The 13,705-nt window shown below is 37.7% G+C and overlaps 1 protein-coding gene across 1 annotated transcript in view; it reads right to left on the bottom strand.

Annotated features, from left to right (window-relative positions):
• LOC131162924 (uncharacterized) overlaps positions 1-13,705 on the bottom strand; it is a 72,958-nt gene that overhangs the window by 40,980 nt on the left and 18,273 nt on the right. Inside the window, exons 3-5 of the mRNA XM_058119546.1 lie at positions 12,548-12,625; positions 12,244-12,346; positions 9,868-9,956 (exon numbers count right to left, since the gene is read on the bottom strand). Of these exons, the coding sequence (XP_057975529.1) occupies positions 9,868-9,956; positions 12,244-12,346; positions 12,548-12,625 (270 nt within the window). The remainder of the gene's footprint in view (positions 1-9,867; positions 9,957-12,243; positions 12,347-12,547; positions 12,626-13,705) is intronic.

The following is a 13,705-nucleotide window of genomic DNA, read 5'->3' as shown; positions in this document are numbered from 1 at the left end:
CATAAAACAAAAGGCTTCCCAAGCTTCCATAGCCCCCTGCCCCCCAAAACCAATTCCTAAACACACTCTAAAAATCCGAATTAATCAACCACTTGTTTTCAAATCTAAATAGAATAGAGCCCACTCAACAAAGACTGATTCAAGAACCAAAGGGCAATGGTCAAAAATCACCCTAGGGAGTACTTAGAGTAAGGGTGGGAGGGAGTACTTCTAGAGTAAGGGTGGGAAAAGTACCTTCCTACAAAGTGGTAAATCAAACTTATCAATCCTAGTAGCCACTGACCTAGTGCCATTTGTGAACCAAGTAAATTGGGCATTTGGGAGTGGAATATCCCTCAGATAACACTCCCCAATAAAGGTATCAAAACCCCTTATGATTGATATGATTCTCGAGCCTCCCTGTTTCTCATTGTGGATTTAGTGGCATTGAAATCACCCCTCAAACACCAATGGGGGGAACACTTGCCAAAAACAACTACTAATTCTTCCCACAAAGTACCCCCTTAAGGTTTTTAGTCCATAAATTGAGGTAAACCACCAACTGCCCTTGCCTTTGATATCTAAGCATACAAACACTGAAAAAGAACCAATAAGAACATCCAATTTTCTTGCAAGTCTGGTGTCCCCAATGATCTCAATCTCGAGGAACCTGTGTATGCTAACCAAACCCAATCTTTGAATCTAGAATCCCAAGTGCTCCTAACAAGAAAACCATCCGCCATCTCCAATTTAGACTTTTGAACCATAACAATGCCTGTGACAACCTTACCAATGATATCCTTAATTTGACAATGTTTACCAGCACAGCCCAGACTTCCAATCTTCCAGCTCAAGACCTTCATTCTACCAACTTACTACCCCTAACCCTCTTATCATTCTTCCCTGCCATAGTTCATCTCAGTGGCTAATTTTTGCAAATTTTTTTCCACCCTCTTCTTTTTCCTTTTGTAGGTTCTAAGGGAGCCTGCAAACTTAACAGTCCGGTCTAAAAGATTAACCACGGAGCACCCCATTCCAATCCCGGCTGTTCCTCTTATCTCCCAGCAGATCAAGGGTTAAAGTCCTTCCTACAGAACCTAATTCCCTGTGGCAAGAAAGGTAATTCATTTCAATAAGGACACCGCAAGCATAGGCAGGATTCTTTGCCAGAATTAAATAACTCACTGCAAGTATTAGAAGTTAAAGGCCCAGATTGAGGAAAAGTAACAAAATGGAGTAAAGACCGACAACAAAAGGAATTATCCATGAGATTATCAGCAGCCAAAACTTCTTCATCAAAAAGATTACATGAACCAATAGAAAATCTAGAAAAATCCTTACCAAATTAATCAACCTGTCATAGGTCTGCCTCCTTCAAAGATGCCTCTTTCTTCAGCTTTTCAAATCGATTTTCATCCACACAGTTTTTAAGTTCCCTAGCAAAATATGAATTTTCCACATCTTTCAACTGAGAACATATTAGACAAACATCCTCGTATTCCAGAATTTATTCCAGAAGCAGGTTGTTATATTCTTCATACTAATCTTCCATCTCAGTATCAAAGTTCGAAAAGATTGCAGCTTTGATAGTTAGACCCCAAATTATTCACTCCACACTCCATGACCATCTCCTTGCTTGATGTTGCTATAGCTTCCACAATTTTCTCTATGACACTGGCCTTCCTTGTACAATCTTCCCTCTTTGCTTTATCTGGATATTCTTTTGTAAACCTAATTCCGTCGCTTCTGGTCTCATGAATCAAAAGACTAGCAACACATTACCCTTTCTTGTCTTTCAGTGCTTATTGTGATTCTTACATATTGATCAGAATGTTGCATGGATTCACCTTCACAATTTCCTCCTCCCCTTTGATTTCTCACACATCTTCAACTCCCCAACTCCCTATTCGATCTCTCTAGCATCTTCAAGGACCCATCTAATCTGTTTTCATCTCCCCAAAAGGTAGTAAACCCAGGCCCCCATCAGTCAAATAAAGCCCATAGACTGTTCTAGGTTTTCAGTTGTGTTAGATTTTTCTTTTTTCACTCAGACTAAACCAGCTAAGCAGCCCATTTATTCCCTCTTGGGCTTGTCGGAACACAGGCCTGACAGTAAGTTCTTCAGGCCCAAATCGCATAGTGTAAAACTTGTTTTCCACTTCAACTAACTTCAGCTCTGCTTCCAAACCAGCAGCCTTAGGAAGATATTTTTTAAATTTGAATCAGATTTGAGCCTAGATACAGTACCCAAGAATCCCTCCCTCCACATTCACACTTTCCCATTTCAACTACTTACCTTGCTGAATTTTCTGACTGGTGTCACTGGAGTTCACCCATCTCAATCAACAGAGATTCCATTCCACACCATCTCCGCATAACTAGGCTCACCAGGGAGCCCATTATACATAAGACCCTTTCGACACAAAAAACCCAGTGTTTTCTGTGTATTTTTTTGTACTAAGTCTTCATATCCTTTCAGATATTTGTAGAAAATCCACCAACCCAAGGCTCCCTAAAATCCTCAAAGAAAATATCCCCGGAATACAGCAGCTTCTCCATTGCAATCATGCATCCAAATTTGTTTGATACAACATATGAACAAAGATCTTCTTCGGTTTCTCATCATTTTTACCCATGGATAAATGGATTTTTGTGTCCAAAATTCACAGAGTTATTGAATCCATTTAACTTCATTTTTCTAGCAATGAGCAAAGAGATTCTTTGTTCCCAGACTTCACCAGTATTCTAAGAGTTCACGACATGGGAACCCACTCAAAGGGGAATAGCTACCTAGCTATTTTGAGACACGTAAGCATGGTAAGAACTCAACCTCACAACCTGTCCTCCATAGTAGCACCACCAAAATTTCAAAGGTCAAAACTATATGCTTTCCCCCCATGTTATTCCATATTAAGACCAAAAATTTTCAGGAGCTCAAACTATCCATAATACAAAGAGAAGAGATGTTTTGCCATCTAGAAAAAATGTATCTCTCTCCTAATATATTATGCAAATGGCCAAAGAGAAATTCTTCTTCACGGTGAAAAAACTCACTAAAAATTTATAAAACCTTCAATATCATTTTATCCATAAGATTGACTTCCCAAATCCCCCAAACCTGAAATTTTTCAGATCATGTCAAGATAGAAAGGACTCTCATATACCACATGATGAAATGTGTTGAAATAATATCTATGAGAGCCTATTTGTTTAATCACACTATATTTCATTTAGTTAGAATTTTGATGATTTCCCAAAAAAAAATAATGATATACATCTTGGGTTATCTCTTAAACAATAGTGTATCAAATTTGCATGTTGTGTGCTAACTTTTAGATGACTGGTTAGATTCATCATAAGATGACCAATCAGACATCTTATGCGTGGCTATATTCTGATTGCTACTCATAAGGCAAGGCTGCATTATGAATGTATCTTCCAGCTCATCCTGCATGATTATCTCAAACTGACGTAGGGTAATTTTGATATTAATCTTATTCCAAGTGGACATCAATTAATATTTGGATTTGAGCTTGCAAGTCAACTTGATTTTTTCAATATCTTTTTATATTTCTAAAATCCAACGTGATTTGGAAATAAATATGACTCGTGGACTGACTTTATTACACTTTGAAAAATACCTTGATTATAGCTCTTGATTGGCCATAATTTGAGATTTGAACTCTTGATGCTTTAATTATAAATTTGAACCACGATTGTGTCTTGCGCTCCTTTTGGAAAATAATCACCCCTTATGAAATCTTAAAATCAAGCATATTCAAATTATTTTCCAAAAGGAGCGCGAGACACAATCTTGGTTCAAATTTATAGTTAAAGCATCAAGAATTCATATGCTTGATTTTAAGATTTTAGAAAGGGTGATTATTTTCCTAACAAGGTATAATACTTTAAATTTCTCTAATTTAAGATTCTTTTTCAAATACAAGCACCCCACTCTTTCAAGCTTAAGCCTCACAATTTGATTGCAGTCTTGCTTAAGATATTTCAATTATTGCTAACTGATTTTGAAATCCTTAATGAGCCTACAACCATTGACTTTCTAGAGTGAGTAACCAGCAAGATAACCATGGAGCTTCATCTTTATGAGTGGAGTACATTCCTTAGTGTACAACACTAAACGGTGAAGAGAAAAAAATTTCACGAGCATACTGAGAATTCCAATATAAGCACTTATCATTTGACAACATTTTAGATGTAGTGTGTCTATTAGCATGATATTTTCCAAGAGGCTTTCCCTACTTAGGCTTTCCAGGCTCAAAGCTATTGTGTGCTATTTTGAGAAGATATTTCTGCTTTTAATTATTATCTTGAAACCTCTTCTCAATAGACTTGAAAATTGTATACTTTCACCATTCAATTGAGCTCTTCTAAGAACTGATCTTTTGGGTTGACTTAGTAGAAAGTCTGATATATATGTATGTGTGCGTGTGTGTGTGTGTGTGTGTGTGCGCGTTAATCATTATATTATTGCTCTTTCACATATCTTGTGGCAGGATTGGATCAAGTGGTCCATGGACAAGTAGTCTGATTTGTGATTAGCTCGTTTAATCAGTGGGTGGCTAGGGTAGCCCAATTGGGTTGAACACCCGAAGGTGACTAGTGACTACTGAATTTGTGAACAATTTCCCGGAGAAAATAGACAAGGTTTATCCATGTTGCAATTTGTTGTAATACTATTTAACATGTGAAAATCCCAAGTAGGCTACTCGGGGAGTAGACATATATCAAATTGACCAAACCACTATAAATCTTGGTGTTCTAGTGTTTTTGTGATTGTTTCGATGATTATTTCTTTGCTTCTCACTTAATAATTGCTGCTTTGAATTAATTGTGAAGCAAATATTTAAACACCCAATTCACCAGCCTACTTTGGTTGCTATTGAATAATTGGGTAAATGGAAGACTTAAACTCAATGATAGGTCTCTCCCTCCATTTATAATATATGTCGAGTACAATAGGAATGACCATAATACCCTTACTAACTTACACTTATTGCAAACCAAACTCTAACAATTAATAATAATGTTAAATGACTAAATAACCATTAAATCTCCCCCTCAAGCTGGAGCATATATATCATATGCTCCTAGCCTGTTACAAATGAATTTCACATGAGCACCTACCAAGGCTTTAGTGAACAAATCAGCAAGTTGAAACTCGGACTTCACATGAGTGGTTGTAATGAGCTTCTGTACAAGTTTCTCCACAATAAAATGGCAATCAACTTCAATGTGCTTTGTCCGCTCATGGAAGACAGGGTTAGAAGTAATATGAATAGCAACTCGATTATCACACATCAACTTCATAGGCTGAGAATGTGGAAAACCTAGTTCTTTCAACATGTTCTTTGGCCAAACAAGTTCACATGTAGTGTGCGCCATAGCCTTGTATTCTAACTCTACACTCAACTTGGCCACCATAGTTTGTTTCTTACTTTTCCAAGACACCAAATTACCACCGACAAAGATACAATACCCAGTTGTGGATCTTCGGTCAAAAGGTGACCCGGCCCAATCTGCATCAGTATATCCCTAAATATGAGTATGACCCCAATCCTGATATAAAAGACCTCTCCCTGGTGCACCTTTGAGATATCTCAAAATGCGAATTACTGCATCCCAGTGACTTGTTCTCAAGGAATCAAGAAACTGACTCACAACACTTGTTGCGAAGGATATATCTGGTCGGGTGACAGTGAGATAATTCAACATTCCAACAAGTATCTTATACTGACCTAGGTTAGGCAACAAATCACCCATATCTGGAACTAACTTACTATTGGGATCCAAGGGTGTATCAACAAATTTGGATCCCAACAGCCCCATCTCATCTAAAAGATCAAGAACATACTTTCTCTATGACAATACAATTCTTGTATGAGATCTTGATACTTCTATACTCAAGAAGTACTTCAATTGTCCCAAGTCCTTGATCTAAAACTCACTCCGTAGGAAAAACATTAGGTCTTGGATGCCTCGATCATCATCACCAGTGATCACAAGGTCATCCACATACACAATAAGCAAAATCCTGTCAGATGGAGTATGACGATAAAAAACAAAGTGATCTACTACACACCGATGAAGGCCAAACTCAAGTACCACAGCACTAGAACTGCCAAACCATGCCCTTGGAGATTGTTTTAATGCATACAATGATTTGTTAAGTCGACATACTAAGTCTGAATTCCTCTGAGCAACAAACCCAGGTGATTGCTCAATATATACCTCCTCATGAAGATCGCCATGTAGGAAAGCATTCTTCACATCTAACTGATGTAGAGGCCAATGACAAGTGGTGGCTAAAGAAATGAACAAACATACTAAAGCAAGTTTAGCAACCGGAGAGAATGTGTCAAAATAATCCAAACCATACATCTGAGTATACCCCTTAGCAACGAAGCGGGCCTTCAAACGAGCCACAGAACCATCAAAATTAACTTTCAGTGTACATAGTGACAACCAACCACAGACTTATCAAGAGGACGAGGTACTAAATCAAAAGTATCATTATCATGTGGTGCATGCATCTCTTTAACCATTGTTGTCCTCCGCCCAAAATGGGATACGGCTTACGAAATAGATTTTGGAAGAGCAACAGAATACAAAGTACTAACAAAATAGTAATAAGAGGGTGATAAGAAATCATAACAAACAAAATTGGAGATCAGATGTTGGGTAAAGTGCGTTTACCTTTTCGAATAGCTATATGAGGATCAACGTCATGGGAAATAAGATCATCCGATGAGGGAACTGGAGGCACAATAGTAGAAGCTATAGGAGGCACTTCCCCCTTGAGTCGTCATATGCATACTTGCAAATTAGGATGATCCAAGCGACAAAAAGGACTCAAACTGGATGAAGATATAGGAGGATTGAGTATAGATACTAGGTTTGGATTTCGAATGCAAGGGAAAGGAAGAAACACATTAAGGTCAACAAAACTTGAGGAATCAAAGTAGTATGGTATAGACTCAAAGAAGGTGACATGAGCAGAGACAAAAAATCAATGTAAAGTACGACTAACATCAATATCTTTTTTGAGTATAGGAATAGCTCAAAAAAATAAATTTGATAGCATGGACCCAACTTATCCATTTCTGGAGTTAACTGATGGACAAAGGACACAACCGAATATACGAGGAGGAAGGGAGAACAAAGGAGCCTTAGGGAAGATAACTGAATATGGGATTTTGCCGCTAAGGACAGAGGATGGCATTTTATTGATGAGGGAGCAAGCTGTGAGCATAGCATCACTCCAAAAAACTTTGGGGACATTCATTTGATACAATAGGGTACGAGTGACTTCAAGAATATGTATGTTTTTCCGCTCTACAAGCCCATTTTGTTGTGGTTTGTTGTGGAATGTGGGCACAAGAGGACTGATGGATCATATCAGAGTTAGTCATATAAGAATTGAATTGGGTATTGAAGTGCTCCTTAGCATTATCACCACGAAGTATCCTGGCTGGCATATCAAATTGAGTCCTTATTTGAGAACGGAAGACACAAAAGATATCAAACAACTTGGAATGATCTTTCATTAAATAAAACCAAGTCATCCCAGAGTAGTCATCAACAAATGTAACAAAGTACCGACCCCAACATTGATGTGACACGAGTAGGGCCCCAAGTATCGGAATGGACTAGCATGAAAGGACTAACCACTTGTTTTTCGACTCGGGAAGCAAAGGGAACACGATGATGCTTGCCCAATTGACAAGACTCACACTCAAGATTAAACACAGAACTCAATGCAGGAACCAGCTGTTTCAACTTGTCCAAGGAGGGATGACTAAGGCAACAATGGATTTGAAGTGGCGTGGCTGCAACTGTGCAAGCAATGGCTGAATAAGGCAACTCAAAGTAGTAAAGTAGTAAAGTCCACGATCCTATGCCAATTGTCTTTCTCATCTTCAAATCCTGAATAACAACAAAATAAGGAAAGAATGTGACAAAACAATTTAGTGACTTTGTAAGCTTACTAACTGACAAGAGATTAAAAGGAGATTTAGGAATGTATAAAGCTAAAGAAAGAGAGATGGAAGGAGTAGGATTTACTGCTCCTATCCCCTTAACAGCAATAGTGGACCCATCAGCAAGGGTAACTTGAGGTAGATTTTTAGGTTACTGGAGATCAAAAAAGAAGTTGGTTTGCACCTGTTATATGGTCAGTGGAAGCAGAATCGAGTGCCCAAGGACTAGTAGCAAGGATACCAGAAGACATACAGATCGTAGGATTACCTTTCTGGGCAAAAGATACAATGTGAGAAGATGCTTGTTGAGACGACTAATACTATAGAAACCTTGAATACTCCTCCTCTGATGTAGTCACAGTACACGATTCACTCAGAGAAGTGATTAATGAAGGAACCATAGTTTTTGGATTTGCAAACTCCATCACAGCATTCACAAACTCAAACCAATGACCATAAGAGTAATTGTTGGAACAATCGGAACAACCACGAACAAGGAGACCAACCATGAACAAGTCACACAAATAAATCAGTACAAGACTGCCACAGTATCAAGAAACTCAAACACAGCCCCAAGAAAGCAACTCACAGCACTGAAAGAACAATTGGAGAAGTGAACCACTGAAACTACCATGGAGAAATCACCAACTTAGATAACAATGCCATAGCCTCACAAAAAACAGCTTATGAGCACTTTCACTGCTCCAAGAAAGACGCCAATGACTGTTACTAACACCGAACAACAACTGACGAACTACCATGAGTGCATGGTTAAACAAAGATTGGATCTTTGAGCAAAACACATGTCCAACAGCTTGATATTTTGATATGGAAGGAATTAGATCATTGAATCAAAAAACACAGCAAATCCCGCTGTTTCAGACCCGATAAACTCAATAACCATTGATAAACTGCTTCACGAAGCATCAAACAACCATTCCTTGGATGCCGTATTTGAGCAATTAAAAAAGAAGAGATCTTTGGGCAAAAAACATCACAAAAAACTCCAAAAACATGTTAATAGAGAGATTGGATCACTAATGAATCATTTCAGGTCAAAACCATGCCTGAAAGTGGCTTCACACACCAGCACGTGGGGTCGGCCCTGGCAGCCTTCTTCTGGAGTGTGAGGGCACGTGGGACACTGCCTGGAGGTGGGATTTCAGGGTGGGGGCAGATTGGCAGTGTCTGTGGGTGACTATGGTGTCAGTTTTGACAAATCTGTAGTGGATTTGATGCTCTCGAACTGGCAGTGTCGCCCAGAAAATTTCAGCGACTGGTCTGAATTTCTGCTGCTGCTGGCTGTTTTCTAGGGCTATAGTATTGCTGAAAATTCTTTTCTGATGATAGACATGCTGCGGATTTTGGGTTTCAGGTTTCGGTTTGATGATGGTGGTAACACTTAAGGTGTAGGTTTCAGAATCATGCCCTGATACCATGTTCAAATTGGATAAAATGGAAGACCTAAGCTCATTGATAGGTCTCTCCCTCCATTTATAATATATGTCAAGTACAACAGGAACGACCATAATACCCTTACTAATTTACACTTATTACAAACCAAACTCTAACAATTAATAATAAAACTAAATGACTAAATAACCATTAAAAGTTGCCAATACCTAGACCAACACCACAAAAATTAAAATGGTTGACCTTTTGCGCCAACAGGGTTACTGAGTGGAATGGAAACAAAAAATGGAAGATTTTTTCTTTAAAAACAAATGCATTAATCAGCCATAAAAATAAAAATCGAGATCTGAAGAACTCTTGGATAATTACTCTTCAACATGGCAATCTGTATAAATATATAATAAGTAATAACTACACATAATTACCATGCCAACATAGAACAGAACAGCTCCAATATTCAAAAAGCAACAAAATTTACCTTTTCTTTAAGTTGTCAGATGACATATTTTGGTTCACCCCCAACACATCGTATGGACTATCAACCTCAACTCCCATAATTCTTGAGACCTGGCCAAACAGATGTAACAAGTTGAATAGTTATTGCACAAAAATACTAAGATACACAATACAATTTACAAAGGCCTGATAAGAAAATATTTCAGAACTCCATACCACCTACAGCTGCACACTAGTCTGCCTTCAGCATATGTAACCAAGAACATTTGTCAAAAACTGATGTATTACACCATAGAAATGAACTCTGGTGCTTTCTCCCAATTTAGTTTTAAAGGAAAAAAAACATACACACAACCACCACAACAACATCACTAAATGCATATTCTATGCATAGGAGCCCCAGCAAGACATACACCAAGTCATAGACCATGGTGTTCGGTGCCCAGTGCCTGGTGAGTTGATGAGATTCCCTCAACTATTCAACTACTGTCCAAGGTATGCCCGTAACTGAAACAATTTTGTTGGTCCTTTGCCAGCAATTATTTACAGGTTCACAGAGAGGACTAAAAACAGCTGGGGATGGAAACAATACCAGAACATTGCATATATGCATAATTCTTAAATTGCATTTGGTCTTAAAATGGATTGGGGGGGGGGAATGAAGTAACCATTGCATAGGAGTTGATATAATTCCAACCATGGAACAGACAATGAATGATTATTACCAAATCTCACCATTGGAATGTCTATTCCTATGCTGTTCCATATAGGTTGGAGTAAAACGACTTTTGAATGGACATTATCCTTAGAATGGCTTACCTTGTTTTATAAACCATTATATCCCCATATAATAACTATTTCATTCTCACATTTTTACATCACACCCCTATTCCATCCCGCAAACAAAATGTAACCTTACTTCCCTACTCATTACAGAGAGCTACAAGTAGCTTATATAAATGTTTGTCATAGCAGCAGGCATCAAAACGAGCAGGAGACCTCACAACATTTCTATTGCTTCACAGTTTCTAGACCCTTCCTTTGAAAGCATAAGCTGTTCTCAAAACAATGGTACAAAATTCCCCAACCTTTATGTAATTTTTGAATGAGAAAAGAATGGGTTTTTTTTTATTTTTTTGATACAAAAAAGAACAATATTATTGAAGAGATAAAGAAGAATACAAAAAGCAGGGGGGGCAGTGTATCCACCAAAAGAAGGAAAACATTAAAAACTGATAAAATAAAATTAAACAATAAAGAGATTGAAGCTTTCCGGTCTTGTTGGAAATGAGGTAAAGAATTCCTGGAAAAGCTCCAACTACTGACAACCCAAACAGAAGGGAGGAAGGGGAGAATGCATCTTTTTTGCATGGACACAAATGCCCAAAACAGATACAAACACACTGCAACAGCGGGTTCAACAAGTTCAAAGTATGACGGCATATATACCTATCCACTCTCCATCATTGTATCAAAAGTCACAATCCTCATTTTGTCAGACTTCTACTACAAAATTAGCAACAATTCCTATTCTTTTAAGAAAAACCCTAAATAGTAGTTCTCTTCATTTCTATATTCTTTTTCTAGATTCAAACAAAATGGTCCCATCACATAAAGTGAGGTGAGTGTCAAGCCAGTGTGAGCCACATTCCAGCCAAGACTCCAAGGTCAAAAAGCTTCTTTCAGAACTCTGGATGCATCAAAGGACGCCCCATAGTTGTAGTCATGGAAGGATCATAACAGTGTTTCTGCCATGGAATCCTATAACTTTCCGTTGGCTACTCTGTTAAGCATAAAAACAATGACATATGATCATACCCAAGCCTTAGCTTGCACAACTAGAAGTGCCATTGATGCGATTGCTGAAACTAGTCCAATAGATATAGAACACAACTGTCCTGCATAAGATCAATGTATACCTACATAAACTCATAGAAGGATGCCTTTTCACTCTACCTTATGCCTTCCATCACAAAATTTCCACCACTTCTGCATTTCAAATCAGTTTGGTGCCACACGGGCACGCACACAAATGCTACAATAAAGCATCATGATCCAACCATTAAGGATTTTAACAGCTAGGAAGCTTATCTAACAAGAACATAACCAAAAAACTCTCAAATAATTTTTTCCACCATGCTTTAAGAAGTCTTAAAATATTAATACAAAAGTGCAGCACAATTTAGGGAAAAGGTGTATTACATTACAGTAAAAATTAAAATCTTAACAAACTATTATAGGTATTCAGCAATGTATTCTTCCATTGACAAACATGAGAAAGAGAAATAGAGACTAATTTGAATATTTGATCAAGGCTGTATGCAGGATAAATTTGATTAAAACTTGTAAAAAGTATAGGGACAATTTTGATCAAGTCTGTAAAAAGAAAGTTAGGAACCTCTTCAAAACGCTCTGCCTCATTCGCTGATTCAGCTTCAGCAACTACAGCAGGCGGTGGAGGTCCAATAAATAGTTCAGTGTCTTCCTCCACCTTTGCATCCCTGTAATTTGTTTTACAGAAAAGACCATCATAGCAAGTATATCAAAATGCAGATGAAAATGATACAGATCCCAAAATAATGAGGTCCTTCCAAGTCTTGATTTTAAAAAATCCCAGTGAAAAAAAAAATTGAATCATTCAAAGTAATCCTACTGGCAGTAATAGATATAGATCCTATTGAAGGGATATTTTCAGCATATACCTCAGCTCAGCCTCCGCTTCCGTTAATTTTGCTGCTGCAGCAAGCAGCTCAGCAGATGGCATTTCAGGGCCAATCATCCTGCAAGAACCATTAATTGGACAACATTAGCAAGAAAAAATAGGAATACAAAATAAGCATCCATATTCATCAGATCGTTTTAAAATAAATGAGTAGATCTTATGGAAAATAAAATTACAATAATAATTTAACCTTCAACCCACATTTTTGGTTGACACTAGTTATGGAATCCATGCAAGGCACTGAGGCAGGGGCCTGACTTGTCATTATTTTAATAACAAAAGAAGATAAATTCATTAGATTAGAGAGAACATATTAAAATTCGAATAAGAAATTCTCCTAATCAACATGATAAGACCCAGCTACCAGACTAACAAAGATAGACAATCCCGTTGTATCAGAAAACTTCACTCCTTTAAAGCAACCAGCAGCAGCACGCCAAAGTGAGGCTAAATAATGAACCTGATCCTATAAAAAGAGAGAAATTCAGCTTTTTCCATGAAATATATGAGCATCTCGTTACAGCCATAGACCCCCCACAGAACGGCAAAAACCGCACATCTCCACAAAGCACTTGCATACTTCCTTCCACCAAAACCAGAAAATGAAATGATCAATCCACCAACTCCAGACAAATCTGATTCTCCCAAAAGACCAAAATGCTTATTCCAAATATTCCAGGCAAAGTCACAGCTCAAAAACAGACAAGAAGCTGTTTCTGAACCATCAAAACACAATGAACACACACAGGAGAAAATGCCTCTGAAGGTCTCCTACCCTGCAACCGATTGTTGATGTTAACCAATATTTTAAAAGGCCAAGGAGTGAGGCAAGGCATTTTAACCCTTAAGAGGCAAGGTGTAAGCCTTAAGGAAATGCGGCTTAAGCCTTTTCATAATTTTATTTTTAGATAAAAATATGTTAATAAATTAATATATTTCAAATAAATACGTTTTAAGAAAACCACAAATATAATATAAAAAAATTAAATACACTTTGCAAACTACTTGTTGGACATTCAGCAATTGCTAAATATGAATTCATGAAACAAATCATGACAGGAGATAGCTATACTATCAAAAAGTTCAAATTATTTTCATGATCTAAGATACAACTCTCACTTGTTTTGGAAAGGTTGAG

This window comes from Malania oleifera, chromosome 8, assembly GCF_029873635.1.
Source record: "Malania oleifera isolate guangnan ecotype guangnan chromosome 8, ASM2987363v1, whole genome shotgun sequence".
NCBI lineage: Eukaryota > Viridiplantae > Streptophyta > Magnoliopsida > Santalales > Ximeniaceae > Malania > Malania oleifera.
Note: the sequence above shows the minus strand (reverse complement) of the source record. Positions and strands in the feature narration are given on the sequence as shown.